The following is a 25,856-nucleotide window of genomic DNA, read 5'->3' as shown; positions in this document are numbered from 1 at the left end:
CATTTGATAGCCTTCAATAGTGGCTGTACTAGAGAATTTAAAACCTTTTTTTGTGAAAACATAGTATATGGGACTGACTAAGAAATTTTGGTTAATTAATTTGATTAATATTATGGTGTTTCTATTCCAAGAAAAATGAAAAACCCTCTGGGTTTCCATTAGGATGGAACGGAAAATATGGAGCTGTACAACATGACGGTCGGGAGTAAGCTACAGTGCTGGGCTAGGGGGCAGTATTGAGAATTTAGAAAAAAATATGTGCCCATTTTTAACTGCCTCCTACACCAACTCAGAAGCTAGGATATGCATATTATTAACAGATTTGGATAGAAAACACTCTGAATTTTCTAAAACTGTTTGAATGGTGTCTGTAAGTATAACAAAACTCATATGGCAGGCAAAATACAACCAGGAAATGAGAATTTTGTGGCTGTACTATTTTCGAGTCATTGCTAATAGATCACACAGTGACAAAGGATTCCACTAGATGTCAACGATCTTTATAAAGTTGTTTGAAGTGTCTATGATGAACAGAGACCGGATGACAATGAAGAGAAGTTGACGTCCCTGGGATGTCGTCACTTCATTATTGCGCGCACCTGCGCGTGCATGTGAGGCGAGACATTTTTCAAAAACGGTTTTCAAGACACAGGAGGGGTCGGGTTGAAATATTACTGATGTTTCACGTTAAAAATGGCCCTAAAGATTGATGCTAAACAACGTTTGACATGTTTGAACGAACGTAAATAGATTTCCCCCCCCCCCCCCCTACATTTTGAGGAGCCTACCGAACGCCTAACAACATGGAGCAATTTGGAGTTATTTGGACATAAATTATGAACTTTGTCAAAAGAAACCACATTTGTTGTGGACCTGGGATTCCTGGAAGTGCCTTCTGTTGAAGATAATCAAAGGTAAGGGATTATTAACAATTGTATTATTGATATTAGATGGTGCTAACCTGTATATCCTAGCCTATTGTTCTTAGCATAGGACCCCGTTTATTGCAAAGTGTGATTTCCCAGTAAAGTTATTTTGAAATCTGGCAATGCGGTAGCATTTACGAGATGTTAATCTATAATTCTTTGAATGACAATATTATAATTTACCAATGTTTTCGAATAGTAATTTTGTAAATTGTAACGCTGATCCACCGGAAGCATTTGAGGGAAAAAAAATTCTGCCACTGTAAAATGCTGTTTTTGGATATAAATATGAACTTGATGGAACAAAAATGCATGTATTGTATAACATAATGTCCTAGGAGTGTCATCTGATGAAGATTGTCAAAGGTTAGTGCATAATTTTAGCTGTTTTTCTGCTTTTGGTGACGCCTGTCCTTGAATTGAAAATGGATGTTTGTACTTTTTTGGCTATGTACTGTCCAAACATAATCTAACTTTATGCTTTCGCCGTAAAGCCTATTTGAAAATCGAACAATGTGGTTAGATTAAGGAGATGTTTATCTTTTAAATGGTGTAAAATAGTTGATTGTTTGAGAAATTTAAATTATTCGATTTTTGATGTTTTGAATTTCCAGCCTTGCTAGCAATCCCAACTGGGGGATTAAGGCTACCCTCGATCCCCAACAGGTTAAGCTAAAGAATCCCCGTGCTTTGAAGGCATGTGGGAGACCGGGGATCAATTCCCCGACGGAGAGGAAGGAGTAGGCTGTCCTTGTAAATAAGAATTTGTTCTTAACTGATTCCGTATGTGTTATTTCATAGTTGTGATGTATTCACTATTATTCTACAATGTAGAAAATAGTAAAAATAAAGAAAAAACCCTGGAATGAGTAGGTGTGTCCAAACTTTTGAGGCCATAAAAACGTTTTGGCTAGAGAAATTGACGATACTACAATGCAACAAATACATTGATCATCTCAGCAAGGTTTTACCCATGGTCGTGGAGCAAGGTGGAAGTGCAACTAAAATGTAGTTTAAATAACTATCTGCATTTTGAATGTCTTTTTTCTAGTTATTAACGAAAGCATAAAGATGTTGATGAAGAAATACTGTACCGCTGTTTTGAGTTAGAAATGTAACACTTCGGAGTACTTAAGCATCAAATACATTGCAGGTAGAGGGATGTTCACACCTACAGTAGCAGGGCTATAAAGAGTCTATTGTCCTGGAAATCGGGCTACAAGTGTTTTGAAAACATGTTTTCAAAATGCCACGAGCTGTCCATCAATACTGTAAATAAAAACACAGCATCTTGCTTACATTCTTTATGTAACCACAATGTCACAAATAATGTGTATCTACCTTTCCAATTACTTTTAGAGTTGGGATAAATTTGATTAATATTATGGTGTTAATATTCCAAGAAAAACGAAAAACCCTCTGAGTTTCCGTTAGGATGGAACAGAAATATGGCGCTGAACAATGTGATGGTCGGGAGTAGGCTACACAGTACTGGGCTATTTAGCTAACATTTTGCTAACGAATCCCCGTGTTGTGCACGGGCACACGAGAGAACAGGGTTCAATTACACTAAGAGCATAACATTTCTACACCATGATTTTAGTCTAACCAATACTCAAACAGAGATTCGGGATGCATCGGGATACTGGCATTCTAGGCAGAGTTCCTCTGTCCAGTGTCTGTGTTCTTTTGCCCATCTTAATCATTTATATTTATTGGCCAGTCTGAGATATGGCTTTTTCTTTGCAACTCTGCCTGGAAGGCCAGCATCCCGGAGTCGCCTCATCACTGTTGACGTTGAGACTGGTGTTTTGCGGGTACTATTTACTGAAGCTGCCAGTTGAGGACTTGTGAGGCGTCTATTTCTCAAACTAGACACTCTAGAGTACTTGTCCTCTTTCTCAGTTGTGCACCGGGGCCTCCCACTCCTTTCAATTCTGGTGAGAGACAGTTCTGTGAAAGGAGTAGTACACATCGTTGTACGAGCTCTTCAGTTTCTTGGAAATTTCTCGCATGGAATAGCCTTCATTTCTCAGAACAAGAATAGACTGACGAGTTTCAGAAGAAAGTCTTTGTTTCTGGCGATTTTGAGCCTGTAATGGAACCCAGAAATGCTGATGCTCCAGATACTCAACTAGTCTAAAGACTGACAGTTTTATTGCTTCTATAATCAGCACAACAATTTTTAGCTGCACTAACATAATTGCAAAAGGGTTTTCTAATGATCAATTAGCCTTTTAAAATATTGGATTAGCTAACACAACGTGCCATTGGAACACAGGAGTGATGGCTGCTGATAATGGGCCTCTGTACGCCTAAGTACAGTTGAAGTCTGAAATGTACATACACCTTGGCCAAATACATTTAAACTCAGTTTTTCACAATTCTTGACATTTAATCCTAGTAAAAATTCCCTGTCTTAGGTCAGTTAGGATCACCACTTTATTTTCTATAGGATTGAGGTCAGGGCTTTGTGATGGCCACTCCAATACCTTTACTTTGTTGTCCTTAAGCCATTTTGCCACAACTTTGGAAGTATACTTGGGGTCATTGTTCATTTGGAAGACCCATTTGCGACCAAGCTTTAACTTCCTGACTGATGTCTTGAGATGTCGCTTCAATATATCGACATAAATTTCCTTCCTCATGATGCCATCTATTTTGTGAAGTGCACCAGTCCCTCCTGCAGCAAAGCACCCCCACAACATGATGCTGCCACCCCTGTGCTTCACGGTTGAGATGGTGTTCTTCGGCTTGTAAGCCTCCCCCTTTTCCTCCAAACATAACGATGGTCATTACGGCCAAACAGTTCTATTTTTGTTTCATCAGACCAGAGGACATTTCTCCAAAAAGTATGATCTTTGTCCCCATGTGCAGTTGCAAACCGTAGTCTGGCTTTTTTTATGGCAGTTTTGGAGCAGTGGCTTCTTCTTTGCTGAGCGGCCTTTCAGGTTATGTCGATATAGGACTCGTTTTTACTGTGGATATAGATACTTTTGTACCGGTTTCCTCCAGTATCATCACAAGGTCCTTTGCTGCTGTTCTGGAATTGATTTGCACTTTTCGCACCAAAGTACGCTCATCTCTAGGAGACAGAACGCGTCTCCTTCCTGAGCGGTATGATGGCTGCGTGGTCCCATGGTGTTTACACTTGAGTACTATTGTTTGTACAGATGAACGTGGTACCTTCAGGCGTTAGGAAATTGCTCCCAAGGATGAACCAGACTTGTGGAGGTCTACAATTCTTTTCTGAGGTCTTGGCTGATTTCATTTGATTTTCCAATGATGTCAAGCAAAGAGACTCACTGGAATTGTGATACAGTGAGTTATAAGTGAAATAATCTGTCTGTAAACAATTGTTGGAAAAATTACTTGTGTCATGCACAAAGTAGATGTCCTAACCGACTTCCCAAAACTTGAGTTTGTTAACAAGAAATTTGTGGAGTGGTTGAAAAACGAGTTTTAATGACTCCAACCTAAGTGTATGTAAACTTATGACTTCAACTGTAGATATTCCATAAAAGAATTTGCCGTTTCCAGCTACAATAGTCATTTACAACACTAAGAATGTCTACACTGTATTTCTGATAAATTTGATGTTATTTTAATGGACAAAAAAATTTGCTTTTCTTTCAAAAACAAGGACATTTCTAAGAAACATAAACTTTTGAACGGTAGTGTGTGTCTTTAGCAGGGATATAAAAAAAGGCACTGAATCAGCTAGCCTGATCTCCTCTGGCAGACCACTGCAAAGTCTAGGAGCCCCTAATGGTAAATGCCCTGTCTCCTTTCATTCTCAACCTAAACTTTGAAGATCACTAAATATGTCAACAGCGTAGCTCACCCCAGCCGCTCCGCTGTACGACCTTTCCGGTCAACACACAGCAATCTGTAGGCCGTCCATCGTCCAAATTACAGACCTGGCAGAAGCTGTGTTGCTCTGTCTGAGTGATGGACAGGGCTGGGCGTGGCGCCACGTTGGTTGGACGGGCATGTACCGTTTTTACGAGTGAGAACTTTGTTTCAGGGTTGGGCTGTGTTAGTTTCTCAACTGCACTATCCCAAAGGTTATTGTAACCACTTTGCCCAGAACATGTGGTTGCTGGATTAAAATTAAACCGTTACATGGAGTGCAGAGGGTCGGTACTGACAAAAGACAGTACATCCCTTATTTTCCTCCCACTGCAGTGTAGTATCTCCTGTCATTGTCATCTTGAAAATGCTATCATAAAACTAGAGGTTTAGTGTTTTGATAGCTACAATACCATCGTCTGTCTCAGAGTCATACTGTCTTAGACTCCTTAGACACAAACACTAAACATTCCGGTGACTTCCTGATATTGCCACTTGGGGAAATTAAGAGCAGCTGTATCGTACGAGGGAGACGGCCATTATCATTATGCTAACAGAATTATTTGCTTAGCTTTATTATTAGTGTCCCCCAGCAGCTCTTAAGCCTCGGCCCTCCATCTGCCCATGGGGGGAAGAAGCAATAGCGCAGTAGGGAAAATGTCTTTGCCTTGCCCAGCCAGCCATCTATATTATTACTGAGCTTATTTAATATCCCTGGACATGTTTTTTCTTTTTTTTCCTATGGCAGAATGAAGTCTATTAGGACAGCCTGTGCACTCAATGATTTTAACATCGATTGCTTTTGCCTGCCCCGGCAGCATGGCGAGGCATGGAGAAGCGATGTGTCTGATGAGAGCATGTGAGGCAGACCGTGGAATGAGAAAGGTTATAATTTGGTCTGTTGGCTGGCTCACCTTGGAGAAGAATTTCAAGATTGATAGTTCATTATCACATTATTTTGTAGTATTTGCTAAAATGTCAAATCCAACTGACCCTTCGCTAAGCCCTATAAGCTAACGTATGGAATTGTTTTAAGAAGGTCATACAAAGGATCATTTAGATATTTTATTTCGAATTTTAGGACTCCGTAACGTATAAAAAAATATTACCAAATTATTTGATGAAACCTTGAATTTGGATAAACAGATACATGTAGTTCCCCCACAAAAAAAATGCAAAGGAAGTTTCTGTCCTATATCTGAGCGATACAGTGCATTCGGAAAGTATTCAGACCCCTTGACTTTTCCCACATTTTGTTACGTTACAGCCTTATTCTAAAATGTATTAAAAAAATAATAATTCTCATCAATCTACACACAATACCCCATACTGACAAAGCAAAAAAAGTGAAATATCACATTTACATAAGTATTCAGACCCCTTACTCAGTATTTTGTTGAAGCACCTTTGGCAGCGATTACAGCCTTGAGTCTTCTTGGGTATGACACTACAAGCTTGGCACACCTTTATTTGGGGAGTTTCTCCCATTGTTCTCTGCAGATCCTCTCAAACTCTGTCAAGTGGGACAGCTATTTCCAGGTTCCTCCAGAGATGTTCGATCGGGTTCAAGTCAGGGCTCTGGCTGGGCCACTCAAGGGCATTCAGAGACTTGTCCAGAAGCCACTCATGCGTTGTCTTGGCTTTGTGCTTAGGGTCATTGTCCTGTTGGAAGGTGAATCTTCACACCAGTCTGAGGTCCTGAGCACTCTGGAGTAGGTTTTCATCAAGAATCTCTATGTACTTTGCTCCGTTCATCTATCCCTCGATCCAAACTAGACTCTCAGTCTCTGCCGCTGAAAAACATCCCAACAGCATGCTGCCACCACCATGCTTCACTGTATGGATGGTGCCAGTTTTCCTCATGGCGTGAAGCTTGGCATTCAGGCCAAAGAGTTCAATCTTGGTTACAACAGAAAAGATCATCTGTTTCTCATGGTCTGAGAGTCCTTTGGGTACCTTTTGGCAAACTCCAAGCGGGCTGTCATTTGACTTTTACTGAAGAGTGGCTTCCATCTGGTAGAGTGCTGCAGAGATGATGGTCCTGGAAGGTTCTCCCATCTCCACAGAGGAACTCTGGAGCTCTGACAGAGTGACCATTGGGTTCTTAGTCACCTCTCTGACAAAGGCCCTTCTTCCCCGATTGCTCAGTTTGGCCATGCGGCTAGCTCTTGGAAGAGTCTTGGTGGTTCCAAACTTCTTCCATTTAAGAATGATGGAGGACACTGTGTTCTTGGGGACCTTGGTCAGGGAGTTAACTAAGAACCCGATGGTCACTCCAGAGTTTATCGGGACAAGTCTCTGAATGTCCTTGAGTGGCTCAGCCGGAGCCCAGACTTGAACTTGATTGAATATCTCTGGAGAGACCTGAAAATAGCTGTGCAAACCTCTTCCATTTAAGAATGGAGGCCACTGTGTTCTTGGGGACCTTCAATGATGCAGAAATGTTTTGGTACCCCTCCCCAGATCTGTGCCTCGACACAATCCTGTCTCGGAGCTCTACGGACAATTCCTTCGACCTGATGGCTTGGTTTTTGCTCTGACATGCACTGTCAACTGTGGGACCATATATAGACAGGTGTGTGCCTTTCCAAATCATGTCCAATCAATTGAATTTACCACAGGTGGACTCCAATCAAGTTGTAGAAACATCTCAAGGATGTTCAATCGAAACAGGATGCACCTGAGCTCAATTTCGAGTCTTGTAGCAAAGGGTATGAATACTTATGTAAATAAGTTTTGTTTTTTTTTGTGTGCAAAAAACCTGTTTTCACTATTTCATAATGGGGTATTATGTGTAGATTGAGGATTTTATTTTTTAATCCATTTTAGAATAAGGCGGTAACGTAACAAAACGTGGGAAAAAATCAAGGGGTCTGAATACTTTCCGAATGTATTGTATAAGAAAGATCAGGAAACTATATATCAATTTAAAACATTTTTAACTATTTCCATAGAAACTGAGTATACAAAACATTAGGAACCATGACATAGACTGACCAGGTGAATCCAGGTGAAAGCTATGATCACTTATTGATGACACTCAATCAGTGTAGATGAAGGGAAGGAGACAGGTTAAAGAAGGATTTTTAAGCCTTGAGACAATTGAGACATGGATTGTGCCATTCAGTGTGCCATTCAGAGGGTGAATTGGCAAGACCAAATATTTAAGTGCCTTTGAACAGGGTATGGTAGTAGGTGCCAGGCGCACTGGTTTGAGCGTGTCAAGAACTGCAAAGCTGCTTGGGATTTCATTATCAACAGTTTCACGTGTGTATCAAGAATACACACATGACCACCGAAAGGACATTCAGCTCACTTGACACAACTGTGGGAAGCATTGGAGTCACATGGAACGCTTTCGATACCTTGTAGGGTCCAAGCCACAATAAATTGAGGCTGTTCTGAGGGCAAAAGGGGATGCAACTCAATATTAGGAAGGTGTTCCTAATGCTTTGTATACTCAGTATACTTCCATGCATGTTTTAAACTAGTGCCTGGCTACCTAGACTATATATTATATTTTTGTATGTTTTGAATTTTTTTACTTTTTACCTGTTTTTCTCCCTTCGCTGCAACTCCTGTACGGACACAGGATAGGCAAAGGTTGAGAGCCATGCGTCCTCCGAAACACGACCCTGCCAAGCCACACTGCTTCTTGACACACTGCTCGCTTAACCCAGAAGCCAGCCGCACCAATGTTTTGGAGGAAACACAGTACAGCTGGCGACCAAAGTCAGCGTGCATGTGCCCGGCCCGCCACATGGAGTCGCTAGAGTGCAATGGGACAAGGACATCCCGGTCCGTCAAACCCTCCCCTATCCCGGACGACGCTGGGCCAATTGTACGCCGCCTCATGGGTCTCCTGGTTGCGGCCAGCTGCGTCACAGCCTGGGATCGAACCCGGGTCTGTATTGACGCCTCTAGCACTGCAATGCAGTGCCTTAGACCGCTGTGCCACTCAGGAGGCCCTTACCTTCAGACTAGTCTTGTGAAACTTGTGGGCAACAACCGACATGTTCGTGAGAGACTCACCTTTCTATAGAGGTGTCATATTAGCGTGTAGCCCAAACTCTTCGAACACTACAGACAGAAATTGGCAGATCAGCTGTTCCGACTTCAGATGAGTCACGTGACACTTGTGGGGGTCATGTTCATGAGAGTCTCATCTTTCCATAGAGGGGTCATAATAATTTGTAGGCCACGGTTCGGGCGCTACAGAAGTTTGTGAAAATACCAATTTTCGGGATATCTCATGGTCTGACAAACACCGCTGTAGCTCTGCCACAGAGGATGCGGCCGGTTGAGCCAATGCAAAAAACCCGGATATCTCTAGCTTAAACTAGAGATGCTAATTAGATTTCCTTGGGGCTGCATACATTGACCAAGGGGGTTGATATAACTTGTTTAATTTTTCGAAATGTATGTTAGCTAGCTAAGTTAGCTATGTTATGAATACAACTCATCGACATCAGGATATGATGTGAAAGCTAGTTAGCTCCAAAAGTGGTTAGTAACTTAAGCTGCATGCTGACAGTGCATTTAGAGCCATCCAGTATAACTAGCCACACTACAACCTTCATTTTACCAGGTTCCCGTGAAGTAATTAATTGTAATGACAGTCCACCACATACCCCAAGAATATCCTGAGTTAATTTGAATGTGTATTAAAAAATCATTGAGGGAATTTCGCCAGTGGTTAGAAGGAGGAATTAAGCTTCCTGGGAAAATGTTGTCTGAGGTTGCAACCAATGATGTATATAAACCCTGGATGACTGACAGGGGGTGCTGTATTGAAGCCACCGCGCAGCAATCTTGGTGGTACTCTTTCATTATAAAAATGATTTTGGAAGCTATTGAAATGCATTTATTAATGTCTGCATTAGTTTTTGACACATTTATTCTATTACAGATGCCTTAATGCATACATTTAAAATATATGATGTGAGCTAAACATAAAAATGACAAAAATATATTAAAACATTAAAAGTATTAAGGATACTGTTCCCACTACAAAAACAAAACATACTTAAATACATGTATATTGTCCTTGAAACTGCAGAATTCCATGAATCCCTATCGAGGACTGCTCCAACTGGATGGAGGACTGTGCCAATATGGCCGACCGGTGGCTTTAAAGCCTCTCAATGTCCAATACATAGCATCGGCAATCCAGGGTTTATATGGGGTGGCAGGTAGCCTAGTGGTTAGAGCGTTGGACTAGTAACTGAAAGGTTGCATGATCGAATCCCTAAGCTGACAAGGTAAAAATCTATTGTTCTGCCCCTGAACAAGGCAGTTAACCCACTGTTCCTAGGCTGTCAATGTAAATAAGAATTTACAATGACAGTCTTAACCTGTTGGGTCTAGGGGGCAGCATTTGCACGTCTGGATAAAAAAAATGTACCCGATTTAATCTGGTTACTAATCCTACCCAGTAACTAGAATATGCATATACTTATTATATATGGATAGAAAACACTCTAAAGTTTCCAAAACTGTTTGAATGGTGTCTGTGAGTATAACAGAACTCATTTGGCAGGCAAAACCCTGAGACATTTTCTGACAGGAAGTGGATACCTGATGTGTTGTATTGACTTTAAACCTCTCCCATTGAAAAACACAGGGGTTTAGGAATATTTTGGCACTTCCTATTGCTTCCACTAGATGTCACCAGCCTTTACAAAGTGTTTTGAGTCTTCTGGAGGGAGATCTGACCGAACAAGAGCCATGGAACGGTGATGTCCCATTAGACACCTGGCGCGCTACTTCATGTTGGGTACCCTCGTTCCAATACGTTATAAAAGGCTATGCATTCGTCCACCTTGAATATTATTCATGTTCTGGTTAAAAAAGGCCCTAATGATTTATGCTATACAACGTTTGACATGTTTGAACGAACGGAAATATATTTTTTCCCCTCGTTCATGACGAGAAGTCCGGCTGGCTTACATCATGTGCTAACGAGACGGAGATTTTTGGACATAAATGATGAGCTTTTTTGAACAAAACTACATTCGTTATGGACCTGTGATACCTGGAAGTGACATCTGATGAAGAGAATCAAAGGTAATGGATTATTTACATAGTATTTTCGATTTTAGATCTCCCCAACATGACGTCTAGTCTGTATCGCAACGCGTATTTTTCTGGGCACAGTGCTCAGATTATTGCAAAGTGTGATTTCCCAGTAAGGTTATTTTTAAATCTGGCAAGTTGATTGCGTTCAAAAGATGTAAATCTATAATTCTTTAAATGACAATATAATATTTTACCAATGTTTTCTAATTTTAATTATTTAATTTGTGACGCTGACTTGACTGCCGGTTATTGGAGGGAAACGATTTCCTCAACATCAATGCCATAGTAAAACGCTGTTTTTGTATATAAATATGAACTTGATAGAACTAAAAATGCATGCATTGTCTAACATAATGTCCTAGGAGTGTCATCTGATGGAGATTGTAAAAGGTTAGTGTATCATTTTAGCTGGTTTTATGGTTTTGGTGACCCTGTCTTTGACTTGACAAAACATTACACACAACTCTTGTAAATGTACTGTCCTAACATACTCTAAATTTATGCTTTCGCCGTAAAACCTTTTTGAAATCGTAAAACGTGGTTAGATTAAGGAGATGTTTATCTTTCAAATGGTGTAACATAGTTGTATTTTTGAAAAATTTGAATTTTGACATTTATTTGGATTCAAATTTGCCGCTCTTGAAATGCACCTGCTGTTGATGGAGTGCACCACAGGTGGCACGCTAGCGTCCCACCTAGCCCCAAGAGGTTAACTGACTTGCCTAGATAAATAAAGGTAAAAAAAAGAAAGAATAATAAACATATATACATACATAATAGGTTGCAACCAAGGAGGCAGGTTTAGCGAAGGGTCAATTGCTGCCATATTGGGGGTCCATGTGAAACTGTGGACATGTCTAAACGTATTGGCACAATGTGAAAAAAGCAATTGGATAGGCAGCCTAACCAGGCTCTGCTCAACCAATTGGAGGGGCAGCCTAACCAGGCTCTGCTCAACCAATTGGAGGGGAAGCCCAACCAACCTCGAGCCCTATCTGCTACTGTCATGGGAGAGTGACTAAATGTCATGTCTAGGCAGATTTGGAAAGGTCAGATGGAGCATCCTTTTTTAATTCCTGGACTGAAGCTTTTTACAGAACGGACAAAGCTCCGAAAGTGACTACAAGCACGGCTTAGGTTAACCATGCTACAGCAACACACAACCAATGAGCCATATGTCAAGGTTTGAAAGGAAAGGCAACGTTTTGGAGAAAATATTCTTACCCTTTTGCATAGATAATGGGATCTGAAGCCTAGGTCTTCAGCCAAAAGGCCAAGTCAAGCACTTCAGGGCCTTACCCATTGTATCATAATACCACTTCTGCATATTAAACATAGGGCAAATATAAAAATGGTGTATTTTAGCTCCTGATGCAGAGACAGCTCAAATGCAGGCTAAAGGCCTTGGTCTGTTGTCTGAGTATGGACAAAGGCCTCTGGGATCTTTATTCAAGGAAAAAGGGGTAAACTTGTGTGCAAAGAATTATGAATAGACTTAAAGTTAAGTCAACATTTGAAGAACAAAATCTAAACGATATCCCTCACTCAGTAGAATACATGTATCTCACATGTACAGCCCCTTGCCCTCCATAAGTATTTTGCATATAGTTTGCGAGGCACATTACTGTGAAAATAGACAAGATGGCATTTAATCTTATTTTCTAGGTTTGAGTCCCTCAGGAAAGACATTGTTAGTGGACAAAGACACTTGGAAGTATTATTTCTCTCGAGTGTTTGCTCATACTCACAATGTACCACCAGGTACGTCAGGGCTTGGAAGTCTTTGACGGCTGGATGGTCCACGATGCACACCACGGGCACGCCGTCGTCCTCCTTAGTGACGATGAACCTCAGCTGGCTGGTCACTGTAAACATGTGGTCATATGTCTCCTCCACTTTGGATATGCCTGGGAGGGATGACAAAACCAGCCACGTTTAAAACCCTCAAGGTTCTGGGGGGGGGTGGGGGGGGGTTCTACTAAGCCAGGAATCATCAACTAGATTCAGCCGTGGGACTAAATAATCGGGGGGAAATAATAAAACATGATCATTTCGCCTCCCGAGTGGCGCAGTGGTCTAAGGCATCACAGTGCTAAAGGTGTCACTACAGACCCGGGTTCGATTCCAGGTTGTTATCTCTAGCATAAACTGACGGATTTTGATGGTAATTTTTGTATTATGCTAATTTGATTTCCTTGGGGTCACATATCGACTCTGGGGGTTAACCTCTCTAGGGGAGGTGGAACGAAATCGTCCCACACTATTCAACAGCCAGTGACAAATCAGAGCGCCAAATTTAAAACCACAAAATGTCATAATTCAAAGTTCTCAAACATAGGACTATTTTACACAATTTTATAGATACACTTCTCCTGAATCGAACCACGTTGTCCGATTTCAAAAAGGCTTTACAGCGAAAACAAAACATTAGATTATGTTAGGAGAGTACATAGACACAAAAAACCACACAGCCATTTCCAAGCAACTAGCATGCATCACAAATACCCAAAACACAGCTAAATGCAGCACTAATATTTGATGATCTTCATCAGATGACACTCCTAGGACATTATGTTATACAATACATGCATGTTTTGTTCAATCAAGTTCATATTTATATAAAAAAACAGCTTTTTACATTAGCATGTGATGTTCAGAACTAGCATACCCACGATGAACGTTGACAAAATACATAACAATTATTTAAAGAATTATAGATACAGAACTCCTTTATGAAATCACTATGTCCGATTTTAAAATAGCTTTACGGCGAAAGCACATTTTGCAATATTCTGAGTACATAGCTCGGCCATCACGGCTAGCTAATTTGACACCCACCAAGTTTGGGACAACTTAAACTCAGAATTACTATTAGAAAAATGTGATTACCTTTGCTGTTCTTCGTCAGAATGCACTCCCAGGACTTCTACTTCAACAACACATGTTGTTTTGGTTCCAAATAAACCATAGTTATATCCAAATACCGCCGTTTTGTTTGTGCGTTCAGGTCACTCTCCGAAGGGTAACGCGCGAGCGCATTTCGTGACAAAAAAATTCAAAATATTCCATTACCGTACTTAGAAGCATGTCAAACGCTGTTTAAAATCTATTTTTATGCTACTTTTCTCGTAAAATAGCGATAATATTCCAACCGGGCAACGTTGTATTCATTCAGAGAGAGAAAGAAAAACATGGAGAAGTCTTGTGAACGCGCATCTCAGTCTCACTGCCCTCAGGCTGACCACTCACAAACAGAGCTGCTGTACTATGCCCAGAGACAGCAGACACCCCATTCCACTTTCTGGCGGCTTTAGAGAGCCAATGGAAGCCTTAGAAAGTGTCACGTTACAGCACAGATGCTGTATTTTCGATAGAGATGCAACAGAAGGACAACAAATTGTCAGACAGGGCACTTCCTGTATGGAATCTTCTCAGGTTTTGGCCTGCCATATGAGTTCTGTTATACTCACAGACACCATTCAAACAGTTTTTGAAACTTTAGAGTGTTTTCTATCCAAATCTACTAATTATATGCATATTCTCGTTTCTGGGCAAGAGTAGAAACCAGATTAAATCGGGTACGTTTTTTATCCGGCCGTGAAAATGCTGCCCCCTATACCACAACAGGTTAATAGAACGTTTATTTTTACAAAATGTATGTTAGCTAGCTAACGTTCACCTACTCTGCGTCTCACAAAGACACGGCAGTTGGAACCAAAAATCTCCAATTTGGACTCATCAGCCCAAATTACAGGTTTCCACCGGTCTAATGTCCATTGCTCATGTTTCTTGGCCCAAGTAAGTAAATTCTTATTATTGATGTCATTTAGTAGTGGTTTCTTTGCAGCAATTCGACCATGAAGGCCTGATTCACAGTCTCCTCTGAACAGTTGATGTTGAGATGTGTCCTGTTACTTGAACTCTCTGAAGCATTTATTTGGGCAAATTCTAAGGCTGGTAACTCTAATGAACTTATCCTCTGCAGAAGAGGTAACTCTGGGTCTTCCTTTCCTGTGGTGGTCCTCATGAGAGCCAGTTTCATCATATTGCTTTTTTGCATTTTTGCGACTGCATGCTTTTGTGTTTTGGTGGACTGTTGTTTCTCTTTGCTTATTTGAGCTGTTCTTGCCATAATATGGACAAGGTATTTTACCAAATAGGGCTATCTTCTGTATACCACCCCTACCTTTCTCACAACACAACTGATTGGCTCAAACTCATTAACCTGTCAAGGTATAGGGGGCAGTATTTTCGATTTCGGATGAAAAGCGTGCCCAGAGTAAATGGCCTAATACTCGGGCCCAGAGTCAAATATTTGCATATTATTAGTAGATTTCGATAGAAAACACTCTAAAGTTTCCAAAACTGTTTGCATGATGTCTGTGAGTATAACAGAACTCATATGGCAGGCAAAAACCTGAGAAAAATACAAGCAGGAAATGAAAATCTGGTTCCTGTAGTTTTTTCAAGTCATTGCCAATCGAACACACAGTGAGTTAGGGTTCATTTTGCACTTCCTAAGGCTAACACTAGATGTCAACAGTCTTTAGAAAGTTGTTTGAGGCTTCTATGGTGAACAGAGAGCCAACAAAGGAAGTTGGAGACCCAGGGAAGGGCATCAGTTAATTTGCGCGCATTCACACGAGAGTTAGCTGTGTTCCAAAACGTTTTTCAAGACACTGGAATCGTGCAGTTGGAATATTCCTGAAGTTCTGATTGAAAAAGACCCTAAAGATTGATGCTATACAACATTTGACATGTTTGAACGAACGTAAATATAACTTTTTTTGACTTTCCGTCGTGACATTTTCCTCGCGCGTCCTACATTTTGAGTAGCTTACTGAACGCGCAAACAACATCGAACAAAGAGTTATCGAACAAAACAACATTTATTGTGGACATGGGATTCCTGGAAGTTCATTCTGATGAAGATTATTAAAGGTAAGTGAATATTTATAATGCTATTTATGCATTTATATGACTCCAAAATGGCGGCTATCTGTAATTGCCTGATGTATTTTTCTGAGCGCAGTACTCAGATTATTGCAAAGTGTGCTTTCCCAGTAAAGTTATTTTGAAATCTGCCAATGCGGTTGCATTCAGGAGATGTAAATCTATAATTCTTTGAATAACAGTTTAATATTTTATCAACGTTTATGACAAGTATTTTTGTAGATTTGTGCTGATTCACCGACAGTTTTGGGGGAAATACATTTTCTGAACGTCACGCGCTAATGTAAAATGGGGGTTTTGGATATAAATATAAACTTGATAGAACAAAAAATGCATGTATTGTCTAACATAATGTCCTAGGAGTGTCATCTGATGAAGATTGTCAAAGGTTAGTGCATAATTTTAGCTGGTTTTCTGCTTTTGGTGACGCTTGTCCTTGCATTGAATATGGCTATGTGTAATGTTTTGTCTATGTACTGTCCTAACATAATCTAACTTTATGCTTTCGCCGTAAAGCCTTTTTGAAATCGGACTACGTGGGTGGATTAAGGAGATGTTTATCTATAAAATGGTGTAAAATAGTTGTATGTTTGAGAAATTTGAATTGTGACATTTTGTTGTTTTCGAATTTGGCGCTCTGATTTTTCACTGGCGTCCCACTAGCCTCAAAAAGTTAAGGAAAGAAATTCCACAAATGAACTTTTAACAAGGCACACCTGTTAATTTAAATGCATTCCAGGTGACTACGTCATGAAGCTGGTTGAGAGAATGCCAAGAATGTGCAAAGCTGTCATCAATGCAAAGGGTGGCTACTTTGAAGAATCTCAAATATATTTTGATTTGTTTAACACTTTTTGGGTTACTACATGATTCCATGTGTGTTATTTCATAGTTTTGATCTCTTTACTATTATTCTACAATGTAGAAAAACCCTGAAATGAGTAGGTTTGTCCAAACTTTTGACTGGTACTGGGAAACTAGTCAGGATCGAGGCAAAGATGAATGGAGCAAAGCACAGTGAGATCCTTGATGAAAACCTGCTCCAGAGCGCTCAGGACCTCAGACTGGGGCGAAGGTACATCTTCCAAAGGACAATGACCCTAAGCACACAGCCAAGACAACGCAGGAGTGGCTAAGGGACAAGTCTCTGAATGTCCTTGAGTGGGCCAGCGAGAGCCCCGACTTGAACACGATCGAACATCTCTGGAGAGACCTGAAAATAGCTATGCAACGACGCTCCCCATCCAACCTGACAGAGCTTGAGAGGATCTGAAGAGAAAAATAGGAGAAACTCCGCAAATACAGGTGTGCCAAGCTTGTAGCGTCATACCTAAGAAGACTCGAGGCTGTAACTGCTGAGTAAAGGATCTGAATACTTATGTAAATTTGATATATTTCAGTTTTTTATCATTATGGGGTATTTTGCTTTTATCATTATGGGGTATTGTGTCTAGAATGATGAGGGGGAAAAAACTATTTAATCAATTTTACAATAAGGCTATAACACAACAAAATGTGGAAAAAGTCAAGTGGTCTGATTACTTTCCGAATGCACTGTACTACCTGGCTACCTTCAGACTAGTCATGTGAGGCTTGTGGGCATCCTAAATGTACATGTTTGTGAGAGACTAACCTTCCATAGAGGGGTCATATTAGTGTGTAGTCCAAATTGTTCGGACACTACAGACAGAAGTTGGCAGATGGGCTGTTCTGACTTCAGACGAGACACGTGACGCTTGTGGGGGTCGTGTTCATGAGTCTCATCTTTCTATAGAGGGGTCTTAATAGTTTTTGGGCCAAACAGATTGGACGCTACATACGTTTTCGGGATGTCTCATGGTCTGACAAACACCGCTGTAGCTCTGCCACCTTTCACCGCAGATGCGGAAGGGCGACATTGGCGGATGCAGTGAACTGAGACACAGCCCATGCAAAAAAATCTCAAATTTAAACTGACGGATTTTGATGGGGATTGTTTTATTATGCTAATTTGAATTTTGCGAGGCCGCGGATATCGACTCAAGGGCGTTAAAATCCCACTGATATTTACAGCCTTTTTTTAAATTATTGTTTTGGGAAGTGGGTCTTTACTAAAGACTTCAGGGACCTATTGTATGGCACCTGATGAAGACCTGAGTGGTTGAAACGTTCTCAATTGTCACCAATAAACCACATGTAAGCACAGATTGCAGTGTGTAGAATTTATTTTATTGTTTACTGAACAATATCCGGCACCTGCTCAAAGACATTGTGTGTGTGCGTGTATCATGTTTTCCTATAGGGAAGAAAAACAGCCATGTTTCAACACAAGACCGTAGGAACCTATTGTAAAGCAGTCTTCATCTTTAGACCGCAAGTCATTCATGTAACTGGCTTGTATATAAAATGGTATTTGGTACTTTTTGTGGAATTGAGTACACCTGAAATATGAATAACTGAAAACCAATAAGCTCCTATGAAAAGCTGGTGTTGTGTAACTACGTGTTCCCACATTGAATTGGGAGTGGAATACATTTCTTTTGTAACGAAAGTGTAACAAAGGGCTACTGTTGCGCTCAAGGCTAAGGGGGAAGAGTAGTAATAACTCAGCATAAGGGAGAGAGGCGGCCATTGTGTGTCTCTGAATGGAGTGGCTCTGTGAGTACAAGTAGGGGAGAGAGAAGGGAACGTCCTAGAAAATGGTCAATGGAAGGTGAATCAGCTGTAAATTGCTCGCTGTCAAGGGCTGTTGTACTCGTGAGTCACTCAATGGCTGCTGGGGTAGTTGTTGATGGGACAGTTTGTGTTTTATGAAGGGATTTTGATGCAAAGTAACCCCTGCCAACGGTACACAGCAAGGTGTGAAGTAAGCCTATTCACGTACCTCGTTCTGATGAGTAACTGGGGTGTTACTACACAATACAGACAATACACTCTCCACACGCTGAATAGGCCAACTTTTTTCCCCATTGTCCCATTTTGTAATAATATTTGGTATCAAGAGTGTCATGCCAATAAAGCAAATAGAATTTCATTGGATTGAGACGGGGAGGTTGATCAGGGATAAAGAGCGGGAGAGGGAGAGAGAAAGAACAAGGGAAGGGGAGGAGAGAGGTAGAGGGAAGGAGAAAAGGATTGGTAGAGACAGGCAGAGGGAGGGGGGTGAGGGATAATGCACCTGACAGAGGATTTATTTTCATATACAGTGCCTTCAAAAAGTGTTCACACCCCTTTAATTTTTCCACATGTTGTTGTGTTACAGCTTGAATTTAAAATGGATTACATTTAGATTTTTTGTCACTGGCCTACACACAATACTCCATAATGTTGTGGAATTATGTTATTTGATTAAAAAAAAATGTATGTTTCGAATCAATAAGTATTCAACCCCTTTGTTATGACAAGCCTACATGAGTTCAGGAGTAAAACTTTACTTAACAAGTCACATATTAAGTTGCATGGACTCACTGTGTGTGCAATAATAGTGTTTAACATGATTTTTAAATGACTACCTCATCTCTGTACCCTACACATACAATTATCTGTAAGGTCCCTCAGTCGAGCATTGAATTTCAAACACAGATTCAACCAAAGACCAGAGAGGTTTTCCAATGCCACGCAAAGAAGGACACCTATTGGTAGTTGGGTAAAAATAAATAATTAAGCAGATATTGAATATCCTTTTGAGCATGGTGAAGTTATTAATTACACTTTAGATAGTGTGTCAATACACCCAGTCACTACAAAAATAAAGGCGTCCTTCCTAACTCAGTTGCCGGAGAGGAAGGAAACCACTCAGGGATTTCACCATGAGGCCAATGGTGACTTTAAAACAGTTACATAGTTTAATGGCTGTGATAGGAGAAAACTGAGGATGGATCAACAACATGGTAGTTACTCCACAATACTAACCTAATTGACAGTGAAAATAAGGAAGCATGTACAGCAGTCACCAACCAGTCAATTGCGATCAGCTGGTTGATCTTCAAGGCATTCCTAGTCGATCAACAAACATTTCTGTAAATAGCCTTGCGTTCCTATTATTATTACATTTTTTCCCGCACTGTTGGCAGTAGGTGCATTTGATTCAGCAACCCTAGCGCCGGGAAGGCAAAGTGTTCCCATTTTTTTACAATTTCATGTGTCTGAAGGTAGAACTCAACCTACCCGGCAGGCCCAGAGAGCAAATCAAGTGCACCTTTAGGCTTACCACTGGCCAATCAGATAGCTCAGATGACCGTGTCTGCACAGTTTCCTTGAGCCATAGATTGTAAAAATAAGCTGAGCAAAGTTGATACTGTGAGATTTCAAAACATTTAAAACCATGACTAGAGAGACTTGATGAATACAGTAAAGAGCTGCTGTTTTTATGAGTAAGCTCATGTTTAAGTTGATATTCAGCACTGTCAACACTAAGCCATAAAATGTGCGTCCTCTCTACTTACACTTACACTACAACCAGCACTGCAGCTGCATTGAAGGAGTACAGCAGTGTTCCGATAAGCTTGCGTTCTTATTATTAGCGTCTTGTGTCTTTTTAATATCTGGGAATATTTCACTTTCTGGTCATAGGAGTAACAACATAATTTAGTGCATGAGGCAGAAATAATGCAGTGCGAATTGAGTTTCGCCATCAGCTGGAAGACTGTGTCCCTGTTTCTTAATGGAGGGAGGGAGAGAGGAGGGACGCTAAGTCGGGTTAGAGGCAGCCTCACAGCTGCTCCCTCCCCCCCTCAGAGTGACCATCAGATGCAGGCCCTCAGTCCAGTAAAAAAAAAGCTAACTATTATGCTCACTCAGCTGTGCCTCAAGTAATACAACAAATTATATATCACCAGTGTGATCATATACCACATTTTTTTAAATATAATTTCAAAATGGTCTAAGAAGAACAACATTGGCAGGGCAATTCAGGCATAGAAATATTCAATGAAATGTATTGGTCCTATAGCTTACTGCACAAACCTCATTGCTATAGAACTGTTTCTAATTGAAAAATGTTACATAAGCAGGACTTAAAGGTAAGCCTAAGACAAATCTGACTCAGAAAGTGATCTTGACTCAGAAAAGGTTGGTGACCACTGCTGCACAGAATACAAATATTCCAAAACATGCATCCTGTTTGCAACAAAGTAATACTGCAAAAAATGTGGCAAAGCAATTCACTTTTGTCCTGAATGAATACAAAGTGTTTTGGATTTGCCACAAACACTACAACATATGACCGAGTACCACTCTCCATATTTTCAAACATAGTAGTGGCTGCATCATGTTACAGGTATGCTTGTTAAGGACTGGGGAGTTTTTCAGGATAAAAAAGAAACGGTATGGAGGAACGGAATGGAGCTATGCACAGGCAAAATCCTAGAGGAAAACCTGGTTCAGTCTGCGTTCCACCAGACACTGTGAGATGAATTCACCTTTCATCAGGACAACAACCCAAAACACATGGCCAAATGTACACTGGAGTTGTCACCAAGAAGATAGTGAATGTTCCTGAGTGGTCAAATTACAGTTTTGACTTAAATCTGCTTGAATCTATTGCAAGACCTGAAAATGGTTGTCTAGCAATGATCAACAACCAATTTGACAGAGCTTGAATAATCTTTTAAAGAATAATGGGCAAATATTGCACAATCCAGTTGTGGAAAGCTCTTAGAGACTTACCCAGAAAGATTCACAGCTGTAGTCAATGTCAATTGTAATTCTAACAGATATTGTCACAGGGGTTGAATACTTATCTAATCAAGATACTGTATAATAATGTTTCTTTTTTTTAACAAATGTTCACATTTTTCTTCCACTTTGACATTACAGATTATTTTGTGTTGATTGTTGACAAAAAATGAGAAATAAATGTTAATCCCACTTTGTAACACATCAAAATGTGGAAAAAGGCAAGGGGTGTGAATACTTTCTGAAAGCACTGTAGCTTTGTATTATGAGGATGAAATGGTGAACTGCCTTTGTGTGCTGTTGTTCCTCAGCTACAGGTATCTGATGGATATTGAGTTGCCGCTTCACATCCCGCTCCGTCACCGCAGAGACAGCTGTCTCCGAGGCTGATGGGGAAAACGAGTCTTTGTGACAAACAGGTGTGTTACCCCATTTGACAAGCCAAGCGCTGTAGAAACTAATTTGTAGCTAATAAAATGAAACCGTAAAAAAAAACAAATAGCAACGTGGAGATGGATCAGCGAGGTGTCATACTCTTTTTAACTAACTGACAGCGTTTTAAATAACCAGCTGAGTTAAACCTGAGAAATCAGCTAAGGTGAATGTCTAACCAATGATAAAGTGAACAATTTACTACCAGGGGAAAAGACAGGCAGCAGACACTGGTGTATCTTGACCTAAGGATTTAATTTGATTATCCATACATTTTGTTTTATTATTACAGCACAGTAGCTAATTACCAACATGTTGAATATCACTGCACTGTCAACATTATGCAATAACAAACGTGTTGGGCACTTGCTCAATGGAAGGGAGATATGCAAATACCTTTGAATTGGATGATGTGTACTGAATCTTATTTACTTATGAAGATATCATCTTCCCACAGTGATAGCATCTCCATTTGATAGCCGCAGTCTCAGATGTGGCGCTCGATATTACTCCAACATTATTTTTGGAGTGCTAGCGAACATATTAATGTTAATAAAAAGCTAATTGCTTTTGTAGTCGAATAGTGAAGCTCGGGGTTCAAAATCAAACCAGAGAGAGTCGATGCACTGTTAATGGCTGCACTTAGCTATTCCTTCAGATGCAGAGCCATTAACAGTCCCCTCTATTTTACATTTGAAAATAATCGTTAATTGTAATTTCAGCACCATTTAAGAGCACGGGGGTACGTGGGGGGCCTGCGTTTGGGGAGAGTGGACTCGGATGCATCAAAGTGCCTTAGACATTCCTTGACTACTTGCCCTCAGCAAGTTCAAATATTATTTTATAAATTTGCCAGTCATTCTGGCAGAGTGTGGCAGGGTAATTGAAATCACCCCGGTAATTTTCTTTAGAAGACTTAAGGCTAATGGCTGTGCTCGGCCCCGTCCATCACTGCACCCCCCCCCCCCCCCCCAGTCTCTCTCCCTCTCATCTCGTCTTGTACAGACAGAATAACCTGTGCTGCTGGAACTCCCATTGTTCCTTGACTTTCATTTCACTCGTACGCTTAAGTGCTGGAGATATCTGTGAAAGACAGGATATAAAAGAGGGGGAAATATTAACCACAACACAAAACTAGCAGGATAAGAGAGAGGACAATAAAGAGGCAGAGTGGGAGAAGGGAGAGAGAGTGCAAGGGTGAGGGGAGAAAGGGAGAAGGGGGAGAGAGAGACACAGAGAGGGCAAGAGAAGGGATATAATGATAGTAGGATAACTGGGGCTTTGCTTTCGGGGGCCGAAATCTTGGTTTACATTCGCGAGTGAGCAGGACGGGTGTGTAACCTTTAAATGATATTTAAAACATGCCCGATTATCCCTTAAGGTAATTAGGTTTAATTAGAAATAAATCTGCAAGGCGAGAAGCCGGCCGACGCCGAAAGCAATTTGGAGCAGCCGGCGAGTGGCGTGGACTGCGGTGACGCGCTCTTTCCCTTTTGTGACCTCTCTCAATTCGTCATTCCATGATTCCTCACATCGTATCTCCTTGCCTCCTTCTGAACCGTATTAGAGGTCCAAGGTCCCTCCCTTCAGAGGAGGCAGGGAGAGAGGATGCAAAGAAACCAGGAAATATGGCTTGACAAAGAGCCCCTGTCTCTTTTGTCCTCACGTTTCCTGCTTCTCAACCTCCACATTCTGTCCATTCAGTCAGTCAGTCAAACTCCCACTGAACAATGCGGCATGCCATATTCATCACGTTGATGTGGCAATTAACGGGGAAAACATGGACTCCACTCCACATCGTTCAAGATGACGCAATACTACTTTCAGAGGTGGTTGGCAATAGAAATCCCTGTTAATTACCAAATGAAAAGACTACATTACAATAGAAATAGGAAATGGACAAAATGTTTTACACGGCTAGCAGTTAAGCTCAGATCTGTGAACTCTCCTTCATCCTCTGTTGTCAAGTAACTTTTCTTGTCAACATTCACACATCTAGGCCTAGCAGTACCATCCACACATCTAGGCCTAGCAGTATCATCCACACATCTAGGCCTAGCAGTATCATCCACACATCAAGGCCTAGCAGTATCATCCACACATCAAGGCCTAGCAGTATCATCCACACATCTAGGCCTAGCAGTATCATCCACACATCTATGCCTAGCAGTATCATCCACACATCTATGCCTAGCACTATCATCCACACATCTAGGCCTAGCACTATCATCCACACATCTAGGCCTAGCACTATCATCCACACATCTAGGCCTAGCACTATCATCCATACATCTATGCCTAGCAGTATCATCCACACATCTAGGCCTAGCAAGTGCTATTCAACAACACTGTAGTAGTTACGCTAATGCAGGGAAAGGGCAGTGAAGTGCCGCAGGGTGTGAAGGCTTTTGTTCCTGCCCGAGACTAAAACACCAAATTCACCTAAACCTGGTCTATATTAATTAACGACCACAATTAGTTGATTATGTGAAACAGGTGTGTTAGCGCTGGGCTGGAACTTAAGCCTGCACACACTGCGCACAGTCATCCAGGACCAGAGTCAGCCTACCCTCTTTTGGGTAAAAGTGTTTATTGAGTAGATGAAACCAAGGCCTTGACTCCACATTAGGGCTTTGCACCATTCGTGGTTGGTATGAGGTGAGTGATGGGCTTTGGGCTCTGCTGAGTAAGAGCTGGAACAACCCGGGGTCATTCCATTGGCCCAATCTATGGGCCCCCTAATCGCCCAGCTCCCTTTGAAGAGAGGCTTGAAAGCTGTCACTCTGCCAAAAGGCTAGGTGACCACTGAGCCAGCCCATCACTCTAATGGAAGTCATTCAAAGCCATGGGAGTGACCTAATTAGGCTGAGGTGTCGTTGACGTGGGGCTAATTATAAAGAGACCAGTGAAGGAAGGAAAAAGAAAGTTAGAAAGAGTGTAGAGGCACCAAGAGATGGGTTAAAGAAAACATCTATGAAGATCATGTGAGGGGTTTTATTATTGAATAAAGCTATGGTCATGAATGTATGACTAAATCATTGGGTAGACTCGTAGGGAATGGAAAATTATGCATGAACATTAATAGACAACTCTACAATTCATACAGAGTAATTCCCTACAATTACCTTAACCCTCGCCCTTTTTATCCCTCTTCAGCTGAAAAATCTTGTTTTAAAGAATATTCAGTCTTTCAGTCAGAGTCCAACTGAGTTATAAAGAGCTAGTGTTTTGGACGTGAGTGGGTTGACGTGACGGTGTTGACGGGTGTTAACCTACCTTGGAGTTCTTTGTCTCCCTTCATCCATCTGATTGTGGCGGCGGGCTTGCTGCCCATAGCGGTGCAGGTCATCTCTGTCTCGTTGCCCTCAATCACCTGCCCCTCCCGGGACTCGATGATTGGGTTGCCTGGAGGGACTGGCAGGGGGGACAAATAGACACCGTGTTTAGGGAATGTGGGGCATAAATCACCCGAACAACCAGGAGGTGTCGGGTCAGTCCTCCCTCTTAGATGTCTTAACTGTCCATGTGTGGTGGAAGGGCGTTTCATCAGCAATGTGGTGTTGAGGTAGGATGGTGTGTGATGCATCTATTGTCATGGGTGTAATTTCTAATATTGGTCCCTCCACATACCAAATAAAATAACTGAATTTAGTTGCAATAGTACTGTATCTGTGAGAGATTTATGGAAATACTTTGAAATAAATGAAATTGACTACATTCATTTTCTGGTAAACAAAAACAACGTCAGAATGTGCGCAGAGAAGAATGTGCGTGAAAAAGGACTAAGTTATATTTAAGTGCGTGTATCTCAAGTCAGAATCGGCCGCTATGAGCTTTGGCGAAAGGCCTTACACTTAAAACATTTTTTTATCATCCACTTTATAATAAAGCCCATACACTGACTATATGCAGTACACTTCAGATGTTTTAGGATGCTTTTCCAACCTTCTCTCAACTAGA

The 25,856-nt window shown here is 41.1% G+C and overlaps 1 protein-coding gene across 3 annotated transcripts in view; it reads right to left on the bottom strand.

Moving 5' to 3' along the window:
• LOC106603642 (cell adhesion molecule 1) overlaps nt 1–25,856 on the bottom strand; it is a 551,827-nt gene that overhangs the window by 112,315 nt on the left and 413,656 nt on the right. For all 3 annotated transcript variants that reach the window (XM_014197549.3, XM_014197550.3, XM_014197551.3), the window contains exons 5-6: nt 25,173–25,310; nt 12,605–12,763 (exon numbers count right to left, since the gene is read on the bottom strand). In XM_014197549.3, the coding sequence (XP_014053024.2) occupies nt 12,605–12,763; nt 25,173–25,310 (297 nt within the window). The remainder of the gene's footprint in view (nt 1–12,604; nt 12,764–25,172; nt 25,311–25,856) is intronic.

This window comes from Salmo salar, chromosome 04 (assembly GCF_965601325.2).
Source record: "Salmo salar chromosome 04, fSalSal1, whole genome shotgun sequence".
In the NCBI taxonomy this organism is placed as follows: Eukaryota; Metazoa; Chordata; class Actinopteri; order Salmoniformes; family Salmonidae; genus Salmo; species Salmo salar.
The sequence above is the reverse complement of the archived record's forward strand: the minus strand, read 5'-3'. Positions and strand labels throughout refer to the sequence as shown.